This window comes from Pseudonaja textilis, chromosome Z, assembly GCF_049901715.1.
Source record: "Pseudonaja textilis isolate UNSWEBS1 chromosome Z, rPseTex1.2, whole genome shotgun sequence".
NCBI classification, from domain to species: domain Eukaryota; kingdom Metazoa; phylum Chordata; class Lepidosauria; order Squamata; family Elapidae; genus Pseudonaja; species Pseudonaja textilis.
This window is the reverse complement of record NC_142008.1, coordinates 84130630-84157018: the sequence shown is the minus strand read 5'-3', so window position 1 is coordinate 84157018 and position 26389 is coordinate 84130630. Positions and strand designations below refer to the sequence as shown.

Sequence of the window (26389 nt, the reverse complement as noted above, 5' to 3'; positions counted from 1 at the left end):
TGTCATCTCTTATCTGGACTACTGCAGTTCATTCTACATGGGGCTACCCTTGAATCCATTTGGAAGCTTCAGCTGGTACAAAGTATGGCCCTGAGAGCAGTCTTTGAGACCCCTCGGATGTCCCATATTCTATCTCTGCTCTGCGAATTTCACTGGCTACTACCTAGTGCTGTTCAAAGTGTTAGTTATGACCTTTAAAACCTTTAATGTCATAGGTCCGGGCTACCTGATGAACCATCTTGTTGTTCCATTAGCCCAAGCCCATCCTACTCATGCCAGCTGAATGGGCCTACTGTGGTCAAAGAACTCTGACTATTGGGATCCAGAAGAAGAGCCTTCTCTGCTGCAGCACTTACCCTTTTTTAACATCTTGCCTTCCAGGGTAAGATCTGCTCCCATCCTCCTATCCATCTGCAAGAGCCTGAAGACCCGGCTCTACTGATCGGGATGGGTTCCATGCTGGAGGTGGCTGCTGGACTGATGGTTTACTCCACTTCCCACCTCTTTCTCTCTGATCTCCACCCACCCCCTCTTTTGGTTAGCATATTGGTATATTCTGATTGTTTTCTTTTTCATTTTTTATTTAATTGTTCTATTATTTTACTTGAGTTTTCTTTACATTCTTATCATTTCTTCATTTTTATTGTTGTAAGCTGCTTAGAGTAGCCCCATGGTGAGATAGCTGGCAAATAAATGTAACGATAATGTGGCTGGCTAAGCATCAAACCAGAATTGTTCAAAAATTACAAGAGCACTAAACAAAGGGACATACAACCCACTCCTGAAGTTCCAACTGTCACAGTCCTCCTGCAGTCATGTGACAAAATTTGGAGCACTTGGCAGTGTGCCCACTGTTATGAACACAGGAGCACTGTAATTCCCCCCCCCCCACAAGCTGGGAGGCCTTGTCCTGCTGGGCCCACCAGCACATCAGCCTTCCCCCACATCATCATTCCCCAAGGCCTAATTTTTCTCTCTACCCAGCTGTCTGGCTTCACTTATCTTTCCTTTCTATGCAACTGCTAACAAGTTCACCTTGCCAATACAAGGTACAGCGACTACAGAAATCTAGCCAATGCAACGTTTTCAGAGATAGAAAGAAGTTCACAATGTTGCAAGGGCTGGTGTTGGCTAGCTTTCTGCAGTAGATGCGCATCGCATGAAAAGAGAAGGGAAGTGGACCTGCACAACTGAATAAGTCCCAAGCCTTCCAAGAAAGTGGCGTGGTGGGGAAAAGGCCCAAAACCTCTGAGAAAACTGGGGTGGATGGATATTCCATGTGCTGGTGGGATTGCTAAACAAGGGCTCCCAGCCAACAATAAATTTCCATGCACCAGAAGGCACAGCCAGGCAAGACCTTCTGGCCTGCGGCAGGTTTCCACATTTTGGTGGGTCTAGCTGGCTGAGGTCTGCAGTGAGTTTTTGCATGCGGCATGGAGGGTACCGGCCTCCCAGAGCCTCTCTCATCACAAGGTACACCCATGTCATTGTTTAACAACTGCAAGTTAGGATTGCAGTTGTTGAATGAAGATGGTCACATGAGCAACTAGTTTAATAATTGCAATGACTTGTGACCCAAATTGTGGTTCAATAGTTCTTGTAAGACTATCTGTATCAGATCATTCTCCATTATCATATGGAAATTGTAAATGTATATACAATTATTCCTACCTCTTCAAACAATCTTATTTTCAGCACAAAATGTTCTGTTCAGTTTTTTATATTTGTATAAAATCAATTCAGTGTTTCTTTATTTTGATTCAGTAAAAAAGAAATAGGTTAAGTGAAGTTTTTTTAAAATACGAATTCCTGAAAAAGAAAAAGAAATTATTCTAAAAACTCTTAGGTTTATACCTCAGCCACTACATTTGTGGGTACAGTTTGTTATTTATGGAACTAGCTATAAGTTTTCCTAAATATAACACTAAATTTTGCTGTTAATCACCTTGCAAAGAACGTACTACTTGTGTCTTTGTGTACTGAGACATTTATGGTCTTCCACTAATAATGGCAAATGGCTTTAGAGCTTCTGATACTAAGTGTTGCTCACAAGCCATTGTTTGTTCTCACAGCCAAAGAAAATGATAATATTAAAGTAATTCTCGTATCCTGAATTGTCCTACTGGTTACCTTGGAAGCTGCCATTACAGCAGCTGTGGCTGCAACATTTAGCCCCCGTTTCCCAAAATGCATCAGGGCATCATAGCTGCGACCTTTTGCTTGGACTAAGCAATCATCTATTTCCTGTCAAAAAGAAAAAAAATCCACAATCAAACTCAAAAGAGTTCAAATAAACTTCTCTTTCTCTTACTTATCAAGGGAAGATGTTTTTATGTCTGCCCTATATATAGATCAAAATGGTTTAAACAGAGTATGATTTATAAGTAATCATCCACCTTCCTCATTGATATAACAATTATATGACAGTGGTTGTCATAATTTTATAATAAAAGAAATATGCAAATTTGGGAAACTTCATTTTCAGGATGACCTCTAAGTCATAATTTGTTAGGTGTGGGCTTAATATATTACACAAACCTAACCGCTGTAGTTTAGTAACCATACTTTACTGCTTAATATAATGCTGTATATCAATCTTGGAGATATAAAATGAATAATTCAGCTCTCCCTATCTTTTTAATAGAAAAATAGGGACATAAACTTACAGTATAGGTCCTAATTAGAGTGATAATATGAGTAAAAAAATTCAAAGCTATTTTAGATCCTTAGAGAATACCTGATTCAAATACCGATACTTAGGAGGTTGCTTAACACTCAGTCTGAGGAAGAATAATTCACAAATTATACCCTAGAGGCAAGCATGATATAAAAGTGCTGCTAGATAAATTACTTTCCAAAAGAGTGGATATATAAATCATGGCAAGCCACCACTTGTTTAACCATTGTCTGATAACTAAATCTAATTAACTGAATTCACACAATACACTAAGACTAAACCAAAATAAAACCAGCAATTTATTTACCATCAACTTGCTAACTTTTGTAACCTTTATTTGCTGGTAACAAATGGGGAAGATTATAATTGCTCTGTCAATGTGCAGATTGCTGAATTAAAAGGAATGAAGGATAATAAAGAGTTACATGAGTTCTTGGTAGTCTTTCCTATTTTAGTGTCATAGTGCTTTGGATTTTAACTCTTATATTTCCCATCTGGATAGGAATTAAAGGAGCTGTAGCTCAACGTAATACAACTGAAAAATACTAGGTTGGAAAAATTTGCATTAAAATATATATTTCTCATATGAGCTGTTCTTCAAGATTTCTAACTGACTACTCCAGTTGCCTTTGAAAAACTTGTAACTTTCTTCCCTATAGAGCCAATAGCTTAGATCATTTATTACTTTAACAGTCATAACAGTGGGCAGCTGCATTTCTTTTTAGTTCTTATCTGTAAAAACAAGTCAATCAAGAAAAAAAGAGTAACACCTACTGAAATGAAATTCTTCTTCCTGAAAGGAATGCAAAAAGTGTAAGTAATATTATACAATCAGTAGTGCTATCCTACAACTAATTCAGTTTGATGAGGGTCACTAATGGTGGTCTCACAGCCTAAAGATATTCTTATTCATAAGCTTATCTTACTTTTTGAGAAATAATGTCACTGACCTTTTCTTTTGAAGACAAAGTTGGGTGTACAAATTTCCTATATAGAAGACTGGAGCCCTTTGTGTATGGAGACAATAACCAAGCTACAAAGGCTATTTTGAGTTCATAATAAAATGGGAACCTACAGAAAAGGAAAAGAATATATTTTGGTGCTCTTTTCAAATCAAGTTCCTTGAGAATTTACCAAGAAAGTAAATTTATAAATGTTCGAATGTGTGCATTGATGTTGGCATCTAAAAACATTTCACCTTTGCATTTGGCTTTTGCTAATGTCTTTAAGTGCATCTTCATGAATAACAAAGTCAGGAGTCCCACTCATAAATCCAAGTCCAATCCCTGCACCAATAAAATGAACAAGTATCTAGCCTCTCTTCTATTTGAGAATGCCATGTGAAGTCTCACTGCTCATTCATTCCTAAGTATAGTAGAACAATTTCCTGTCAATAGTTGTTTCCATCCTATTTATCCCTTGACAACTTGCACAAATATTCAGTGCACAAATATTCATCCAGCTTGTTTCAAGATGGTTGCAATATTAGTTCCACATTTCTTACAGGAAAAAAAAGTTCTAAGAGAACAGAAGTGAACATACTATCTCATATATCCTGATGTTCAGTTAAATAAAGGCAATTGTGAAAGATTACAATGAGCTGAATCCTTGAGTGGCTTAAATATGCAGATGACAAAAATGACATGCAAGATACATTAGGCCCTGAAAGGACCTAATGGCAAAGACTGCAATGATGACATCATCAAAGCAAACCTCTTTAACATATTCCTTGGCTCAGTATTTGTAAACAGCAATGTATTTGTAAAAAGCCCAGTACTTCCTAGTCGAACCACAGACAACTCCAATGATCTAATACATATTGATTTTACAGAAGACATTGTTAAAAAAGCACTGTGCAATCTAAAACTATCCCTATCTATTGGACCGGACAGAATATGTGCCTACTGCTTAAAAAAACTATCCACTGCCACAGCTGAACCTCTAAGCATAATCTTGAAAAATCTTTCAGGACCAGCTCATTGCCAAAACTATGGTCACAAGCCATGGTCATCCCCATCTTCAAAAAGGGAGACCCCAGCCTAGTTGAAAATTACAGACCAATCTCCTTATGCTGCATCACCTATAAAGTCATGGAATCAATTATTAACCAATCTGTTATCCTCCACTTACAGACAAACAACCTACTCTCTAATAAACAATTTGGTTTCAGAAAAAAACTATCCTGTAATCTGCAACTCTTATACTGCAAAAACATGGGCTACACAACTCAATCAGGGCAAAGCAATAGACACAATCAACATAGACTTCTGTAAAGCCTTTGATTCAATGGTACACGATGAACGCCTACTAAAACTAAAATCTTATGGTATCTCTGGACACCTACATAACTGGATAGAGGCATTCCTGTCAAACAGACAACAAATGGTCAAAATTGGGAGCGTCCTATCAAATTCTGTACCTGTCAACAGTGGTGTCCCCCAAGGCAGTGTTTTAGGACCAACTCTCTTGATACTCTATATAAATGACCTCTGTGATCATATTAAGAGCAACTGCGTTCTCTTCGCTGATGATATAAAGCTATTCAACACCACAGACAATAGTACTACCCTCCAAAAAGACCTTGACTATATATCAGAATGGTCAATCAAATGGCAACTTCAAATTTCAACAAATAAATGCTCTGTCTTACATATTGGCAGAAAAAATCAGAAAATAAAATACAAGTAAATAGAGGATCCAAGCTTTGTCAAGAACCTTGGAGTACTCATCTTAAATAATCTAAGTGTAACTACTGTAACTACATAGCCAAAAAGGCATTAAGGGTTGTTAATCTAATGATCCTATGCAGCTTCTTCTCTGGTAATATCACACTACTAACTAGAGAATACAAAATATTTGCTAGACCTATACTTGAATACAGCTCGTCAGTCTAGAACCCATATCATGTATCTGATATTAACACAATTGAAAAAGTCCAGAAATATTTCACAAGAAGAGTTCTCCGCTTCTCTACTCATTGCAGAATACCTTATGCCACCAGACTTGAAACTCTTGGCCTAGAAAACCTAGAACTACGCTGCCTCTGGTCCGATCTACGTATAGTATATAAAATCAGACATTGCAATATCCTACCTGCAAATGAATACTTCAGCTTCAATCATAATATTTATTTCACAAGAAGAGTTCTCCACTCCTCTACTCATTGTAGAATACCTTATGCCACCAGATTTGAAATTCTAGACCTAGAAAACTTTGAATTACGCCATCTTCGGTCTGATCTAAGTATGGTATATAAAATCATACATTGCAATGAATTACCTGTCAATGAATACTTCAGCTTCAACCATAACAACACAAGAGTACACAATAAATACAAACTCAAGGTTAACCGCGCCAAACTTGACTGCAGAAAATACGACTTCAGCAACAGAGTGGTCAATGTCTGGAATACTCTACCTGACTCTGTGGTTTCTTCCCCAAACCCCAAAATCTTCAACATTAAACTGTCTACTATTGACTTCACCCCCTTTCTAAGAGGCCTGTAGGGGGCATGCATAAGTGCACCAATGATGCCTACCATCCCTGTCCTATTGTTTTTTTATTTTTCTTATAAGTATTTATCTCATGCATTCAAAACTATATTTATTCTTTTTTTTGAAAAAAAAATTTGGGTTTTCACAAAAACAAAATACAAATAAAACATCTTTTTTGAAAATAGCATGGTCCCAGGTTATCACTTCTTCATACAGACACAAAACTCAATTTCATGCTCATTTTTATATTCTATTCCATATCTTATTACCATTTTATATTTTCTACATAGTTTTTCCCCTCTTCTAATTTTCTCAACTTTGTTTTGATTATCTTAATTCAAATCATTATATTTATATTTTTGTCTGTCCTGTTTCAATTTCACAGTATCTTTTCTTATTAAACAAATTTTTCCCTGTAGTTACCAATTAGAGTATGACACTTTATATCTTTTAATTTTATCAATTCAAGCTCTTATTTAAGCTTCAATGTATAGCTTTAAGATTATAGCATTCAATATAATACATAACTTCCAATCAAATTCTGCTTGGTACATTCTTAAAATAGACACTATATTCTTAAAAAGAAAAAATTATATATATATATATGTATGTATGTATGTATGTATGTATGTATGTAAATAAAGCACATTCCATTCCAATTCAATTCTATCATTAATATGCATCAAAATCTTAACATCTTTAACATTTCTTTTCAATTGAATATCATACTTCCTTGGGAACACTTATAAACTTTCCATAGTTAATTCTCTCCCCCCATATTTCTCACATATTTTTATAAATCATTATTAATAATTAAAAATGTTCCCTTTTAATTCTCTCAATCATTTTAATTCATTTATTTATTAACAAACATCCCACTGCATTACAATAAATATTTTATCCATCATCATATTTTCTAAAGTTATTTCTATTTGTTATATAACAAAGCTATCTTATGTACCTTTTGCAGAATCCCTTTTACAGTTAAATTTTCACCCATTATCTCTAAACAAACTTATGGTTACAATCCTTATATATTTTCCCTGTTTCTCCATCTCTTGTTTCTGTCTTTTACAACTTCTTTTCCTTGCCTTCTTCCCCCTCTTCTTCTCCCTCCCCTTTTTACCCCCTCGTCTCTCTACTTCTAACTCTCATCTGTAATCCCTTCTTCTGTTGCCTTCTAATATTATACTTATCTTTCAAATTGTTCTTCTTTTTGGTTGTTTTTTCTAGTCTTAAACCTTTCACTCTCCCCCCTTTTCTCCCCCCCCCCACTTAAAATTACTTGATCATTAAAGATGGCTTCTTCTTTGTCCCAATCTTCTTGTTCTGCAAGAGTTTCTTGTTGCTTCTCATAGTTCCAGATCTCCATTTCTAAGAATTGAAACATGGAGCCAAAGGATCTTCTCCCTTCTTTTGTGTCTTCTTTCCATTTTTTAAGTTCCGTTTTCAGCTCTTCTAAGAGTGATACCATTTTAAAAACTTTTAAACAACCACCCAGTTAATTTTAGTCATCTAGATGCAAAAACCAAAAATCACCAAGTAATCCAAATAATCCAAGGCTGTTTCTACCTGCTTCTTTTTTCCATTTTCTTTTCCTGGGGTTCTATTATTTTGTTACCAAGTTTCCATTAAAATATATCTTTGAGGAATCTTGTTAAAATTTCACTGTAAGTTCCTTTTAATTACAGTTCCATTCCTTAATTCCAGGCAGTCTCCTCCATTTTTCCAGACCCTGCCCTTCTATTCTTTTTTTTTTCTCCTTTCCAGCTTTTAAAAACTTTTAAATGTCTAGAAATCTTTATTTATCCCTTTGACTTTTATTTTCAGCTTAGATGCCTATCAATGTCAAAGTGGATTTTTTTTTTCAGTTTCTTGCTTAAGTCTCTTAGCTGTCAGTATAAGGAAAGGAAGAAAAAAAAAAACCTAATCCTTTCCCTTCTCTCTCTCCTTCGCAGCTTCAAAATCTTCTTTAGGAACAATGTTGTTAAGTTTAAATTCCAGGGTACCTTATTTGTTGCTTTTGCTGTTTGACCCAGTCAACCAAAATTTTCTCTTCTTATCTTCCTCCTGCACATTCTTTTCTGGTCGAGTTCTTCTTTGTGGTGGCCATTTCTGATCACCGCTACAACCGCCTTCGGGAAAGGGAGTAATGGCCAGCTGGGGAGGAGAGATGCGGCTCTCCTCCACCCTGCAGGCAGTCTCCCCTCTCTTCACCACCTCTACGGGGTGGCTTAGCCCCAAAACCAGCTGGCTCGGAGCGCTCCAGCAGCGAGCACGGATCGAAGCCTCGGAGAGATGAGATTTCAGTCTGTCACCAAAGAAGCTCAAACCGGAAGTCCAAAACTATATTTATTCTTATACTTGTATCTTGTGATTGACAAATCAAAAAAATACTAAAAATATTCATGACTGAAAATTTCTTCTGCTTTTTTCTCTAAGACCCCCGCCCTTATCTTTCTTCCTACAACCCTATTCTAATCTTCGTATTCTTCCTGTATCTTCTTCTATGCATCTATTCAGGACTTTCTCAGGTCCAATTTTAATATTGGAAATGAACAGGAATTTCTAAATTCCTGGGAATTTAGAAACATTCTCTGTGCTTTAGTTATGTTTTAATATATCTGTATTCAAAGATATACGTTTATGTTGTTTTTCAGCAGGAAAATTCAGGTTTCAGCCATTTCTCAAACCCACACATTCTTAATTTGAACAAAGAGGCCACATCTACCTTCTTCTTTCCTCAGGTCCTTCTCAACCTCTCTCACATTCCTGCCCTTTTAAATTGTGAAAGGATTTTTTACTATCTCATATGCTTTTTACTGTTGTATATGCTTTCATCCTTGAGACACTTCTTCTTTCTTTGTTTGCTATTGTAACACAAATATCATTGTTGTCCAACCTCAAAAGATTTTACTGATATCTTCGCCATATACATGCCAGGACTGCATCTTCATAGCGTACATCCTCCTAAGACTTGTAATTTTTCCTAACAAATGAACTTTGATTCACAAACTGTAGTGGTAGTTCTATACACCACAAGCTTTTCAAGGATGCTAATGATTATTAAGTTTACAATATTCCCCTTTAAAGTGGGATTCTAGAGAACAACAGTCAATAACACCAACATTCACACCTGGCATTCCTGAAAGAAAATGCCAGGCTTCCAGGACAGATATCCCACCCCCTTCATATCACTGGGTGCCTAATACTGTCTATAGTGCATGCCTGTGTGTGTGTGTGTGCTGCATTTTCTGTTCTACTTTTTTTTCTGAAGAACGCCTTTCAAAGGATACCAACCAGCAAAGAAAAATGTCTGTGAATGTCTCTGCTGTTGTGAAGAGTGCAAATATGATCCAGTACATCATCCATTTCACCTGAAAAGAAAGCATAATTAAAAATTTATCTGATACTTCCGAATTATACAGGTGCTATTTCCTTCCTTCCTAGTATTAAGGACAAGCTTACTAATAGGCATGGTGAGATAATATTACTTCAAATAACAGATTCGTACTTAACAAAACGCAGAACCACATATATTTATTTATTAATTTTTCAACCAACATTTCTGTGGAAGATAAAATGATTTGGAAATTTTATATTCAGGAAACAAATGGCTTATTTAAGGATCATGTAGCAGAAGTAATTCTGAAATGGCATAAAAGCAATTATAAAAGTTACTCTGAATCTACTTTATAGCACTATTTAATATTACATTTTTCATTACAAGCTATCTTCTTATTTCATTAAAAAAAAAACCTACAGGTGTTATCAGTTTTGGTAAATCCCAAGTTACTTTAGGCTGTTTCTATGGCTTCATGATGAAAAATAGAATAATTTAAAAATGACTCAGACTGAATAAGGATATAAACAGTTATGAATGTTGCAAAAATATTTTGCACTATGTTTGCAAAAACATTACAATAATGTTCTCTTACAGAAACACACACTTTGCTATTCAGTTAAGTATAAATGGGAAGTACATGGTTGATAAATAATATTACTAATATTAAAAGTATTTTTACTAACCCAAAACTAGATTACAAAAGCATTGTAGTAAACTAAATGGGATAAGGCTACAAAATAGTAATCACTATAATTATGGATGGAGATCTGTACAATTTCATACACAATGGGAGCCCGTTCTATGCTCCCGGTATAGTATCTGCTACGTGTGCTTCAATAGCCCAACATTGTGTCTTTAATCAGTAAACAATACATAATTTTAATTAGCTAGAATGTTTACTTTAGAAGTAGAAAATATCATCCAATATCATACCAATCTTATTTCTCCTGGTTTTGTGGTTAAAGTGGAAGATAAGGTTAAATCATCTGGACATTAGCTAAAAAATGAAATTACCAATTAAAATGCGGGGGGAACATAGTAATGATGTGGCATACTGTAAGTATACAGAAAAACAATCATATCTGAAGCATGTAGGTTTGTTCTTCCTTCTAAAGAAGGCATTTTAACAATTGTTAAAATGGATACAGAATACTCCCAGAAATGCTACTTACATATTCTTTAATATCCTTTGATTTTACAGCTTTGTAAGAGTAATAGGCAGGATAAAGAGTGCCAAATATTAGCCTGAAAGAAAAATGAGAAAAAAGGTCAACAGGAAATACTATAGGCTGGAGCCAGAGTATGATGATTACATTTGCTTCTATAAAATCAATAGCATTTATGGTAAAAAAAATAAAAATCTTGTTCTCTTGATTTTATTGGGATCTAATGAGTGATTTCTTCGTTATTTGTTTAAAGTTTCTTTCTGAATGAAATTTCTCAGTTGCTCACACAGAAAAATATAAATTTAAATAACAATTTAAAATCTGCCTTCCCAGTTAAATTACAGATTTACAACAAGATCATGCCTCCCATCTGCCTGAATCACCAGTGCATCTTCTTTTTTCTCTCATTTTTTATAAAATTTATTTTTACAATTTAAATTTTATTTTTTAATATTTATCAAAAATTTACAAAAAAACACAAAATAGAAAAATAGGAAAAGAAATATATGAAAAACAATAAAAATATAGCTACCCAACTTAGCAATAACAATAAAAGAACAACAGATGTGGTTGGACAACCAAAATTACTTCTCACTATTGAAAAGATAAATTAAGGGCCTCAATCCTTTTATGATTTGAAACCTGATGTTGTACCCAGTCTATGAGTTACATATAGATCAGTGGTGGCTAACATTTTTGGGCTCCTGTGCCAAAAATTGTGCACGCGCTTACATGCTTGCGTGCCAGCACCCAGAAGGCAATGCCCCCTGAGCATGTGCGTGCAATCCACCCCCTGCATCCCCTTACCTGCACTGTGCCTCTCGGCTGATTTTTGGCCCACTTGAAGCCTTTTTCAGCCTCCCAGAGGCTTGAGGAAAGCTTCCGCAGCCTTTGCAGGCCAAAAAAATAGGCCTGTTTCATTGCTCCCAGTATTTCTGGAAATACATTTAAGGGTAGAAGGTTTATGGCCAAACCTCTTGGGCTTGGACTGGTTTGCTTCCCTGGGGCTACAAATCACAGGCATGAACTCCATAAGTGAATCAACCATTACTGACTTAATTGCAGACTTTTCAGAGGTGTCTGATGGAGAGCTGGGAAAGTATAAGGGCACTCCCATGTCTTTTAACCTTGATCCCCAAGTGGCTCTGATCAGGCTTAAACCAAGAAGAGTGTCTTTTGCACTGAGGCCAAAGGTGGATGAACAGCTGGATAAGCTCATTCAGCAAGGCATATTGGAGCCCAACAACCATACCAGATGGGACACACCAATAGTCACCCTGGTCAAGCCAGATGGCTCAGTTAAGATATGCGTGGACTATAAGTGCATGTTCAATAAAGCCTTATAGCAAAACACATATCCAGTACTGGTGGTGCAGCATTTAGTGCATTCTCTGGGTGAGGGTAAGGTCTTCGCCAAACTATACTTTGCCCAAGCCTACCAGCAACTGCCCATGGATAACGAAGCCCAGACGATTGTAATCCATCGGGGCTTTCCGATGCTGCTGAGTGCAGTTTGGGATAAGTGTGGCACCGGGACTGTTTCAAAGTCTAAGGGAGCGCCTTTTACAAGGCATTTCAGGCATTGTCCCATAATTTGTTGACATTTTGGTGTCTGCCACAAATAAAACTGAGCTGCTAGACTGACTGCGAACAGTACTCCAAAGATTTCAAGATGTTGGGCTTAAAATAAAGAAGGAGAAGTGCTAGGTAGCAGTCACCCAGCTCGAGTTCCTAAGATATCTCATAAATGCATCGGGATTGCATCCCACAAAAGAAAAAATCAAAGCAATCCAGGAAGCACCGACCCCGAGGAACAAGACAGAGCTCCAAATGCTCTTGGGACTCATCAACTTCTGTAGTATATTCTTGTGGCACAAGGAATCCATCACAGAGCCACTGCACTGACCCTTGGACAAAACGGCGGCCTGGTCATGGGGCCAGAAGGAAGCTGCTGTATTCAAAGGAGTAAAAAACCTGATCTCCTCTAGCAGCATTCTTGTTCAATACAGCAAGAGCCTGCCACTGGTACTGATGAGCGACGCATCACCATTTGGGGTTGGAGCAGTTCTGAACCACCACCATGGGAGGCCCTGACAGCATTTTTTTTTCAAGGACCCTATTTTCAGTGAAGCAGAACTACAGCCAACTAGCTAAGGAGGCTTTGGCTGCAGTCACCAGGGTCCCACCAGTTCTATCTCTCTAGGGGATGGGGTCCACAACATTCCTTGCCTTCCCCCACTAGTGGGTAGGGTAGATGTGATGGTCCCTCAGTTAACCTGGTGCCAAACCATGAAGGGCTTTGAAGGTGACAACCAGCACCTTGAATTATACCCAGAAGCAAATTAGCACACAATTTGCTCCCACAGGAGTTCCCACAGGAGAGGTGAAACATATGCACATTGAGGTCTGTACAAAAGCATGCAGGCCACTGCATTTTGCACCAACTGAAGCTCCTGGATGCTTTTCAGGGGCAACCCCATGTAGTATGTTGCAATAGTCAAGATGGGAGGAGACAAAGGTACAAGTGACCAGGAAGATCCAGGAAGGGGCATAACTGGGGCACAACCTGCAGTTGCACAACTGTCCTCCTGGCCATGACTACCACCTGCTCTTTGAGAAAGATTCTCGAGTTCATGAGAACCTCCAGATTATGCACAGGGTCTATTTGGGGCAGTACCACCTCATCCAACATGAAAGGTGTCAATTCTCCATGGGCCAAAGAACCCCAAACCCAGAGCCACTTGGTCTTGCCAGAGTTCAGTTTCAACCCATTGCTCCCTATTCAGCCCCTAATGGCCTCCAGGCCTATGAGAGGGAAGTCACAGCATCACTTAACCCACCATGAGCTGAGATATACAGCTGTGTATCATCAGCATATTGGCTGTATTGTTACATATGACATATTGGCAGCATATTGTTACATATGACAATGCCTTGGATGTTTCACACTGGAGAAGCAGGAATAATATTTTCAATGCATGTGCCAGACCTCCAGTGCCTCTTACATATATAGATGATTATTGCATGGGAGAAATGCCCCAACTATATTTTGTACCATCAAAAAATATAAAACCAGATAAACTTCTATAGGATCCCACAGAAGAGAATGAAGTTTATTTAATTATAAATCTGAGCCCCTTGGAGGGACTGAAAAAAAGAAAATCAAGTACCATATTTTTCGGAGTATTAGACACACTTTTTTCACCCCTAAAAGTGGGTAGAAATGTCTGTGCATCTTATACAGTGAATGCTGCCAAAGCCCTGCCCACCCTCCGGCCCACATCCTTTGGCCTCTGTCTCCTTTCAGCAATTGCCTCCTTTCACAAACAGCCTGGTCAGCTTCAGCACAAGCAGCAGGGATATCCGCTGCCCGTAATGGGTGGGAAATGGGGCACACAGAGGCAGCAATAGGCTATGCCAATCCCTGCAGCCTGAAACAACTGATCATCGGGAGGCCGATCCTACTGACAATCAATTGCTTGTGCTAATCAGGCTGTGCTGAAACTGACCAGGCTGTTTGCTGTTTGCTTCAAGGAGACAAATTGCTCAGAGGCAGAGGCAGATTTTCCCCCGCCTTGTTTTCCTCCCCAAAAGCTAGGCATGCCTTATATTTTGGAGCGTCTTATACTCCCCAAAATACAGTAAGTAGTTTAGCTTAATTTTCCCAATCTAAAGCATTCCATACGTAACTAAGTGAAACCACCTATCATAATCAGCCAGCATAGTCAGTGCTTGAAGATCTTCCAGGTTCAGTCAAAGACATGCAAAGATAACCTGAATGAAAAATTCTGACCCATATGAGGGAAAAGAGCAGATCATATACAGAAACAGAATACACGAGCAGTCCAAATGGGAATTTGGGACCAGAAAACAAAGGTAACCACAGAAAAATAATTCAGGACCATGGACAGATCAGACCAAGACAAATGGCAGGAAACCTACATCTATTTGAACTAACCATACAATATAAATAATAAGAATAATTTTGTTCAGGTTCTCCTTTCTTTCTTATTGAGGAATAGAACACCTTAATGATATACAGTAATCTAATGGTTTGTAATTTATATGCACATAAATATAACTTATTTCACTCCTCTGAAACACGCACACCAACATGATTTTTCACTGAAGCTTAATAAAAAGAAAGCAAGGCTATTATAATGCTGACAAAAGCAGGAAAGATGGCTTACGCTAGATAGTTGGAAACTCCAAAGACTGTGCCATAATAGGAGGTTCATGTTTTTAATTTAGGCCTACACAGCTACAGTAATTAAAATATAAATTTATTCATTTGAAATTTTACCTTACATAACGTTTACCCCAAACCATCTGAGTTTAAGTTGTCTTATTACTGCAAGTTAGAGTTAAAGTTAATTATTTTGTGCTTCTGTGAGTATTTGCATACCTGAGAAATGCAAAATCATAAATTAATGGTATTACTAAGAATCTCTTATTGGGGAAAAAAGGTTAAGGACAACACAGCAGAATCATTATGGACAACCATGATTAGAAGTTTTTTTATTAAAAAATTGAAAATACTGCTAGAGTTTTAACACTTCAATTTATGTTATCCAACTATATTTTCCATTATTATTACCATATTATTGTGTGTTTTCTATTTCTTTGTATTATTTATATTATTATAAATACAGCTTACATTCTGGATGCAAAGTGTCACCAAGCAAAAATACCTTATCACATTCTTATCCAATTCAATCACTTTTATGGTTCTAAATGGAAACTAAAAACAGCCTTTTTCCTGCACATGCATAATGTTCCTTGCTGCTGATAAATCAAAACCATCTTCCTAGCTTGTTGAATCCTTCGTTCTTTGTTAGTTGCAAAGTTATGTCTGACCCATCGCGACCCCATGGACAATGTTCCTGCAGGCCTTCCTGTCCTCTACCATCTTCTGGAATCCATTTAAGTTCACACCGATTGCTTCAGTGACTCCATCCAGCCACCTCATTCTCTGTCATCCCATCCTCTGTCATCCCATTCTTTTTTTTGCCCTCAATCGTTCCCAGCATTAGGCTCTTCTCCAATGAGTCCTTCCTTCTCATTAGGTGGCTAAAGTATTTGAGTTTCATCTTCAATATCTTACCTTCTAAAGAGCAGTCAGGGTTGATCTCCTCTAGGACTGACCAGTTTGATCGCCTTGCAGTCCAAGGAGCTCGCAGGAGTCTTCTCCAGCACTATAGTTCAAAGGCCTCAATTCTTTGGCGGTCAGCCTTCCTTATGGTCCAAATTTCACAGCCATACATTGCAACTGGGAAAATTATAGCCTTGACTATATGCACTTTTGTTGACAGGGTGATGTCTCTGCTTTTTAATATGCTGTCTAGATTTACCATAGCTTTCCTCCCCAAGAACAAGCGTCTTTTAATTTCTTGGCTGCAGTCCCCATCTGCGGTGATCTTGAAGCCCAGGAAAATAAAATCTTTCACTACCTCCATTTCTTCCCCATCCATTTGCCAAGAATTGAGAGGGCCAGATGCATCAAAAATGGTAGTTATACCAGTCAGACCCCATCCCTGCTTGACCCGCATATAGGTTTCTCAAGAAACAAATAAGATGGTCTGGTATGCCCATCTCTTTAAGAACTTGCCACAATTTGTTGTGATACACACAATCAAAAGCTTTAGCATAGTCAATGAAGCAGAAGTAGATGTTTTTCTGGAACTCCCTAGCTTTCTCTATGATCCAGCATATGTTGGCAATTTGATCCCTAGTTCCTCTGCCTCTTTGAAATCCTGCCTGTATTTCTGGTAGTTCTCGATGCACATATGCTGGAGTCTTTGTTCTAGGTCCTAATATTTTTCTAGCTGAGATTCCTTTTGCTGAAGTGCCAGAATCCCATGAGGCCATGCAGGGGCAACTCTGTAGGCTGTCCTGAGTTCCAGGTTTGGTTAAGCCTTGCTGGATGATGATGCACTGAGCAATTGCTATAGCTTTACCTGGAGGTCTTTGTTATGTAAAGTATTCTGGCCCAGGCCTTAATGGCCCACCCATTAACAAAGGTAGTGATGAGCTTCTACTTCTGAGCTGAGTTTCTGCTTCTGAGTTTTTACTCTTTTTAGGGGAAATATTCTGCCTTTTTAATATTTCTTAGGATATTTCAATTTTCTAGGAGAGGTATGGGTGCTAACTTTCTACAATATGTATAGATTCTTGTTATTCAATAAGGATGAGAAACTTTATAACTATTTACAGACCCAATATGTAAGGGAGGAGAATTTATCAGCCTTTTTTTTCAGCATCCAGTCAGAGTAGATTTTTTAAAAGTTGTATATATTTAACGTTGGATCTTTGGGTCATTTTTTCCCTTTTATGTACACATTTTTTCTTTCTTTTTTGTTCTTACTATTGTTTTTTCTGTTTTGTTTCTCTTTGTATTTTATTCCTATTGATAAAACATAATAAATATATACATTTAAAAAAGAACAACGTGCACAGAATTTGCTTTGAGATACCAGTTAATTTGCATTGAAATGGCATTTTGCTTCTCATGTGCTTTTTCGTCTTTTCTTATCCATTTTCAAATTATTGACACTACCTTGAAAACTATGAACAGGTCAAACTATAAACAATCATTTTTATGATGCAGCCAATAACAAAATGATGCTACTATAGTATATATAACTTTAGAAGGGTTTATATTAGTCTTATTAGATACTGATAGGCAGAGGCAGAATCCCCCCCCCCATTTTCCTCCCAAAAAACTAAGCCCGACCACATAGTTTCATAGCAAAGCATGGGTATCAAGCTAGTATATTATATAAACAAATATTTCAAATGAGGTCTCTATGTAATAATTGAATTCTCCCAACATCTTAAATATTTTCTGCATCATCATTATAATGTTTATCCAGAATGTTTTCATTTACTTGCAAGACTACCACATACAATAAAATGTACCTGGATTTTGATTATATTACCATCACGCTTATTAGAACTCCCTCTGTACATTTTTGCTAATCTATTAATATTTGAGTCAAATACCAATGATACACCATTTTATAAAAACAATTCTTTCAAACTACAATTCAAAGTAAATTTTAGTCCATTAGTCCCTACATTCTTCCATTTATCTAGCGTTATACCCAAATTTTTTTGCCCATTTTACCCAGCAGTCTTTTACATATTCATCTTCCAGGTTCATCTTGAATAATATTTTATATACTTTAGCAATCAATTGGTCATTTCCAGAGCATGAACTGATATCCAATTCAGTTTTAATTCCTGTGAAAACATTTTTTTTAAATCAAGTCTCTTTTAACAATTCTATAATAATTAAACCAGTCACAAACAAAACCTTCACCTAATAATTGTTCCCTTGTCCTTATCTTAAGTCCTTCTTTTTCAAATGTCAATAAGTCTTGATATGTCATTCATTTGTCTTCTAATAGGATCTCTATTCTGTGTAGTGCTTCATGAGGTGATAGCCAAAGTGGCATTTTTTCAGTCAATCTTCTATTTTCACCATACATGCCCAATTGATTGCCTAACAATGATTCTTAAATCTAGGGTTAATTTTTACTTTATTCTACCACAAATGGGCATCCCACCCAAATCTCAAATCAGAACCTGTACATGATATTCTGTAGGTTATGGTAATGCTACAAATTATTCAAGAAATTGCCTTTCCATTGGCACCATAAAGTGCTGTGATCTGAACATGTTAAAAGCAACCTTCCTGGCAGCACAGACCAAAAGAGTTCAAACAGAAGTCTGTTTCTAATTTAAGCAGACCTGACCCAATTAAGTCAAGGTCAAGAAGATGCCAGTTATCAGACCTCACTTGTAGGAAAATGGAGAACATGTGAAAGGATTGGCCATTGGGAGGCGATAGCTGGTGAAGAGACCTTAAATAACCCTGCCTTCTTGGTACATTTGAGAACTTGGGACTCATCTTAACATTTAGCCTGTTTCTTCAACAGAGTTGAATTACTCTTACTAAAATTCAACCTAATTAAAATTGAGCTGATAAATATTTTTTTGACATTTTATGACCCACATCCTGAGCACTGTGTACAAAAACAACCAATATGTTTAAAGACTATACAAAGATAAGTTAAATACTTGAGAAACCTACTGTTAAAATAAAATAACAATATGTGCAGACTTTCCTTTTTGCTTTTTAAAATGCAGAATGTTTGCAAGAATTGAATAAATGGTATACACTAGAATTATATTAATCCATGCATCCTAATGAAAAATTCGGAATAATTATCATTAATATGACATGGTTCATGCTGGACTCACATTTATCCTCCTAGTAGTGTATTAGAAGCAGTTAGCATGGAATGTTGAGATGAAATCATAATTAAGTTCAGACATTTTAACATACACATTCTATTTTTAAACTCTTGCTGCAATAAAAGTCAGATATACTGTAGAAAATGTCAGATATACTGTTTAATCACTTCAAAAGAGAAAAAATAAACTTTAAAAAGTAAGATTATACTATTATTTTTTCCTATTTCAATGGCAAACAGTAGTATGGTGAAAATAAAAACTAACATATAAAAGAATCTGGAAGGGTGGGGAAGTGAGTGCAGTGTCTTAGAAAAACCCTAATATTCCTCCAGATTCTGGTTCTTTATTGGCACAGGTGTCCCCTTTCAAGGGTATTTCAAAGAAAGATTGGAACATTGCAGATATTGAAGTATTCCAACTCATGGCCAACTTTTGGCTACTAGGCATATGCTCTCAAGTTTATACAGTGAGCAAAGGCAGACTGATAGGGAAGATATGGCATCCATGAACAAGGCCAAACTGTATACAGCATTGAGGATACGCCTTAGTTTCTCAGTCAGCCTGAAGTCCTCAGATATAGGAGAATACGCTATTTATTTTTTTTCAGCATCTGTGTTAAAGGATAACTGAACTGCCAGCCCAACCAATGGGTGAAGATAATCTCTTCTCTTCTGCCTTGTCTTGAGGTAACTTCTGTTCTGAGCATTTAATTTACAATAATATGAACTGAAGCAATTTCTCACCTATTCACTTTTCTAAACCGGTTGAGTATTTAGGAGATGTAACCACACTTGAATCATTTCTATTAATTGACCTTCTCTTATACAAAAGCTATAGCCTTTTTTCTATTATGATCTAATTTGTGCCTTTCTCAAAACACTGATATCATCACTGACATGATAGTCACCCCCCAAAAACAATGCCTTGTTTTAGAGCCACGTTTTGAATGAAAATGGTGAGGTTGTCAATGTTTGGCTGGCCTAAGCAAGTGAACCTAACTTATTTGGAGGAATTCTATTTAATATAGTAAAGGAACAGATGCTCTTATTCTCCCTGGGTAGAGCTTCTTAAGAGTCTTCCTGGACTTCTTAATAAATAAAAATTATTATTATAAAGCAGATTGAGAAAGACTCTAGGACAATAGCCTATTAAATGCATCTGGGGAGTTTTCAAGCAAGGATTAAGACCAGGCTTCATCTAAGAATCAGTACTGTGCTACATGCAAAGAGGATAAAATGCCACAATGAATGATCTTGTGAAACAACTGGGCTTAAATGCTGTCCAGCTATAAAATGCAGGGGTGGTATTTAATAGCTGTAGCAGTGAAGGGACAATGTATAAGAAATAGTTATGACTAATTGAAGACAGCTGGCCACTGCATGAGGCAATCTAACCTGTGATTGGTTGCTGTGAGTGGAAAGCTGGTGTTTCCTTGTTTCCCGCCTTTATCATCTGGATTGTGCTATCTGCAAAAAGGCCAAATTGAACGTATATCCTGTCAGCAAAAGAAGTGAAAGAAAATCTGAAATAATTTTTCAATTTGTGCATGTTGATTTAATTGGCCCTCTATCACCATCAATGGGAAGGGCCAAATTTGCTTTGATAATTGTTGATGATTACTCAAGGTATGATTTTTGTTATTTATTAAAAAAAGTAACAGAAGTGTTTAAACAATTTAAGCAGTGGATAATGTTTGCAGAGGAGGAATAATCAAAGTGTATGTCAACCATAAACTGACAAAGAAACAGAGTTCGTCTAACATATTTCAGCAGTGGCTGAAAAAGAAAGGCATAAACCATAAAAAACAAATCCCTACACTCCAACAGAGAATGGAGTTGATGAATGCAGAAATTGTGTATTACAAAATATGAAAGATGTGTTACTAGCAGACACAGGAATGAGTAAGCTGTATTGGAGTGAGGCTATTTTAACTGCCAAATATTTGGGCAATAGACCTTTGGAGTTCAGCAATTAATCAAACTCCATATTACATGCTATATAAAAAACAACCATCTTGGCATGTTTAAGAATCTTTGACAGCAGTGCATGGGTGCACATTCCCAAAGCAATTAGAAAGAAAAAAACAGTCAAAGGCAAGGAAATTAGAATCTATAGGTTATCAGTCAGGATCAAAGGTATATAGATTTACAGATAGACACAAAAATATTATTATTTCACATTTTACAATTTTTTCAGAACATGAGAATTGGGGAAAGGTACAGGCCAATACTGAAATTTTAATGCCTGTTAGTAAGAGGTCTCCAGGAATGAACATTCATGCAGGCATATTGAACAAAAATCTGGGATTAGCTCAGGGTCTGAGTAGAGCTCAGAGAAATGTTTAGAAGGTGAGATCCCAGTAAAATAGGAAGAGTGTATTCCAAAGAGTTCTGAAAGAGTAAACGTGTTCTTCCAGAAAGATTCACAGTTGATGGGATAAAAGTATATAACATTTTTTATGGGCCTTGAAATTACCAAGAAATATTGAATTTGTCTATGGCAGAGCAGAAGAAATGTAAAGAGTCTCTTTAGGAGTAGAAATAAAGAACTATTTAGGAAATAAAGAAACTACAAAAAGGAGGGTATATTCTAAATCAAAAGAAGAAAATATACAAATGTTAAAGAATTTGGATATTGAAGTGAAAGGAGCTATAACAAATTTTGAAGACAGTGCAGCATGTACACAGATGGCAACAGGGAGAAAGTTAAAAAAAAAAAAAGCAAGCATGTTGGCATAAAATATTGTAATGTCAGAGAAGTGCAGCACAAGTGAATTGATTACCTGCCCAAGTAGCAGACGGTGGCAGAGATGGGGTGGAGGCAAGCAATCTGAACACGTTGCCTGGGCCAGAGAAAAGCCGAGAGTCAGTGGGCCCAAGTGAGCAGGATGCTACGGGAGACTAGTCTTCATATGATGGCACCAGACATAGGCTGAGGCATGGGGGAGGGGGCAGGCACGCAATCTGGATGATCTGCAGAGGCCCAGGCAAGCTGAGAAATGGTGGGACAGACTGGGTGGCTGGCCACGGGAGGCTCATCTTCGGGTATCTCAGCTTGCCTGTAGCCCATGCAGAGCATCGAGATCACCTGTCTCCTCTCCCACACCTCTGCCACCATCTGTTATCAGTGCTGCTACACAAAGATGAGACTTCCATAGCTGCCTGCCAGCTCCAGCCCACCAATTCTTGCCTTGCCCTTGCACGTGTCTGGATCACCTGCCTCTCTCCTCCCCTCTGCCTGCTTCTTGGAAAGCTAATCAATTCACATGCTATGCAAGCTGTAGCTGGACATCGTTGGCCCCGCCACCTTCAGTGCTGGCCACACCCATCCCCACTCTGCTATTCCTGCTGTGTTGATTTACCTGATGATGCTCCTGTTTGCCTGACTATTTAGTTTGCTGTATATATAGTTCTAAAAATATATTTATTTACATAAAACTACAAATACATATCAGCATCTCTGACTTCATTTGGACACTGGCTATGCAATTCTTCGACATACTTCACTTAATTAGTACTGTGCTACATGCAAAGAGGATAAAATGCCATAAAGAATTAATCTATTCATTTATTTACAAGAAGTAGAATCCTTATTGAACTAAGCAGTTTCAACAATTAATACAATTGGTAAGAGCATTTAATTTAAGTCTTACTACCAGCATCCTTAAAAAGAGATATATCTGCCCTCATTTCTGCAAGTTTGAGCACAAGGAGATGATGGAATCAGCCATCTTACTTGTAACAATGGCAGACTTTTAAAGAACACTAAATTCACAAACCTCACATTCTAACCGCTTTCAGAAATTGTCTATTAACTATTTCTACAGCTATTAGAAACCTTGGAAATGACAAGCTGGAAAATTCTTTATTGTGTGAATTCAGTCTTCAACTGAACAAAAGAAAAAGTAACTACAAGTTTAAGAGCTTAAAAAATTGTAATAAACAGCAAAAGGTATTTATTAAGTATGTTTTATAGTATACATTATTACATAAGTTTTAATTTTAAAATGTTATAAATGCATAAGGGTCCAAGTAAGTTTGGAATATTAATTTTTACCATAAGTGTCAACTCACAAAACTTAAGATTTTGGAGTGAGCTCCAAAACATTAAACAACTTCTCCTTTGAAACAGGCTTATTTTGGTTATAATGGCAATTGCAATTCATAACAAAAGACAAGTGATGATTTTAGAAACTGGACGCTAGAGGGGAATAAAAATTATAAGCATAATAAAAGAAATACAAGTCTGATGTTAATTAATAATAAGACATACAAAAATTAGAAATATTATAGAGGAAATCTTTGAGGAATGGAGCCAGAAGATTCCAACAACACTGTTAATAAGTATTTATTTCTATGGATAGACTGTATTAAAATAAGTTGATGAAGGAATTACAGATGTCACACAAATTTTATCTAATAACTAAGAAAGTTTTTTCTTTTCTTTTTTTCCTCTACTTTTTATTCTCTCCATCCATTTCTCTAAGTTTAGTTCATATTATAATTATTGTAATTAAAATTCTTAATAAAAATTACATTTTAAAAAGATAAGCACATATGCCAATATTGCTCCTCTTTGCATAAAAATAAGGACTTATTAATTTTAACTATATCAAATTGATAAAATTTCATATTTTTCTTGTCTTAAAGTACATCTATTTGTTTGAACTGCTTTCTTTCAATTTTCCTAATACCATAGGGGATTTTCACTTTCTTTATTTACCATATTGCTTATGGTATCTCAAAGTTGGGAAAAATGCAGCAAATCTTACTGCAGAATACAATCCTCATCCATATCTATTTAGAATCATTAAGAATAGAATCTGGGACTTTCTGTATACAAAGGTGGGGCACTTTTACTGAAGCTAAATGTCTCTGGACATTCTTAGTCATCCAGGTCATAGTTGTCTCAACGTTGCTTTTTTCTACAAAAGGCAATTGGACTGTTTTTTCCTTGAGAAAGAAAAGAAAATGTTTTTCTTCTCATCCAAGAAGTTTCATCAGTTCTGGTGATGGGGGAATGGAAGTAATGAAACTTCTTGAATGATAAGTGAAATGTTTTCCTTTTCTTCCTTAAGGAAAAAACAGCCCAGTTGCCTTTTGTAGAAAAAGCATCTTTGATATATTAATGAAGTTATTGTCTTCTTTTCCAAATATAATATAAAGAAAGAACTGTCAAGACTGACATAGTATCTTTATTTTTCCACCCGTTGCTGTAGCACAGGTTTGAGAAACAGGAGGTGCACTACACATTTAAATGTTTCAATCAGATAGTATATTTGAAATGAGCCTTCCCAATTCTGATGTTGTGAAGGCAACTATTTCAAAACAAATAATACCCCATTTCCATCCCCCACCCCAATTTTAGAGCTATTGGTAGAGAGAAAAATATTTCCACTAGATTTTGAATGCAAAAGGAAGCTTCAATTCACTTATTTTTCTTCCCACTATTTTAACCTCCCATCTATCACTGAATGCTGCTGCAGGTAACTGTGACACTAAAATGCATGGCTGAAACACATGCATATCAAGAGCAGAGCATTTTTAAAAAAGAGAGAGAATATCTTTTAAATGTGAAAATATTAGCTAAATAGAGAATATTATCTAAATAAAAATATTTTCTAAATAGTCAGTTTGATCTAGTGGTTAAGGCACCCAGGCTAAAAAGCAGAAGACACTGTATCCAAGTTCTGTCTGAAAGCCAGGGTAACTATGAGTGACTATGGCCTAGTCACTCTTTCTCAGCCCAACCCACCTTACAGAATTGCTGCTGTGGGAAAAATAGGAGGAGGAGGAGGATATGTCAGGTACATTTACTGCCTTTAGATAATTTGTAAAAATATTAAAAGCAGATTACAAATAAGATTAAAAAATAAGTTAATTGATCCATAAGCACTATATATACTCCTTTCCAAGACTATTGAATGTTTCAATAACATTTGATTGTTGAAGTTTGTATTTTTATATAAGTATATTATGGCAGCAATAAAGTAATAATGTATTCTAACAATAAAAGTGATATCACCTCCAAATTCTTCCTAATTTTTGTACAGATGAGATACTGAAAATTCTTATGTAAAGAAAATACAGCAGGGTTCATCTAACATTATAAAGTGTCAAGGGACTTTCTATATGCCATCTGGCAATGCCAAATAGAATATTCTAGCCCTCAAAGAAGAGGATGACTTCACTTCCCTCTCAAAATGCTCCAAGCAATATAGCCATTACATTTTGGGAGTTGATGTCCACATATCTGTAAGATGCTCAGGAGGAAGAAAGTAAATTTATGCAGAGTCACATTTGGATAGAAGCTATATGCGCCTCCCTATTTGCAGGAACCTGTTGGAGGAACTTTGAAATAAAAAAAGGACTGATCTAAATTCTCATGCATTGTATTATACATTTAAGCTATTTTGCATAATCAAGAAAATGCTTCACATTTATACTCTTCTAAGTCCTGATGTTACATCTCAAAACAAGGATGAATTTTCTTTCAGTCAATTGTATCTAACAAATAATAATGCACATACTCCCTACACAGAGTTTGCAGAAAAGATTTCATGATTACAATCTTTCTTTAGTTTGCCTTTGTTTCTCAGAACTCCATTATCAACTCAGGTGTTTGCAAACAGCTTTTTTTGTAAGGGGGAAAACAGCCCAACTAAAGTACATCTTCTAGATATTGTAAAGTGAGCCTGAATTAAAAAAAAAATCAAACCAGAAAGTATATTAAACCAGGAAAAAGATGTAGAAATAGATTTGTAATGTTGAAAGGGGGGAACAGGAAGAAAACAGTTTTGAAGCAACAACAGCTGCAATGTCATCACATTATTTAAATCAAAGATCAGCAAAACACTCCCATTGTTTAAAAACAACTATATTTTTAATATAGTTCACTCTAATAAAATGTCCATTCAACCACAGAAAGTAGCAGCTGCAGATATATCAACAGTTATATTCCAGCTTCTTTCCCACAGTCAATGCTTTGTCACCAAAATGTGTGATCTGTCATTGAAAGGCTCTTGACTTTTTCAGAGAGGAAGTAAAAAAAATCAATCTCACCATCTACTGCCTTTGAAACTGCTAGGCAGTGACAGGGTCTATTGAAGAGAGCTAACTCCACTAATCTTCCCCAGACCCTTTGGGTGGAATTGTACTCCAACTCCCATCACCCTAGCTAGCATTTTTGGCCCTGTCACATTGGAAGGATATCATGTTGAGAGAAGTGCTCAATCTAGTCCAAACAAATAAGCAAACCAACAAAGGCATTGGACCTCCAACATCACAGTGTTCTCAGAATTTAAGTAAGCCCTAGGAAGCCTTCCATTCAAAAGGTAATATCTACAAGAAAAAATTGGCTCTCTTGTGTGGTTTTCTTTTTTTACGTTTTAAGAGCACAAATTATTTTCCTTTGTGGTAGGTCATTTTTTTTCCTGCTGCCTGTCTCT

The 26389-nt window shown here is 36.5% G+C and overlaps 1 protein-coding gene across 1 annotated transcript in view; it reads right to left on the bottom strand.

Moving 5' to 3' along the window:
* The window catches only part of REEP1 (receptor accessory protein 1), a 53326-nt gene that overhangs the window by 25760 nt on the left and 1177 nt on the right, over window positions 1-26389 (bottom strand). The window contains 4 exon segments of the mRNA XM_026717346.2: window positions 2131-2244; window positions 3628-3748; window positions 9472-9548; window positions 10690-10762. Coding sequence (XP_026573131.2) covers window positions 2131-2244; window positions 3628-3748; window positions 9472-9548; window positions 10690-10762 — 385 coding nt within the window.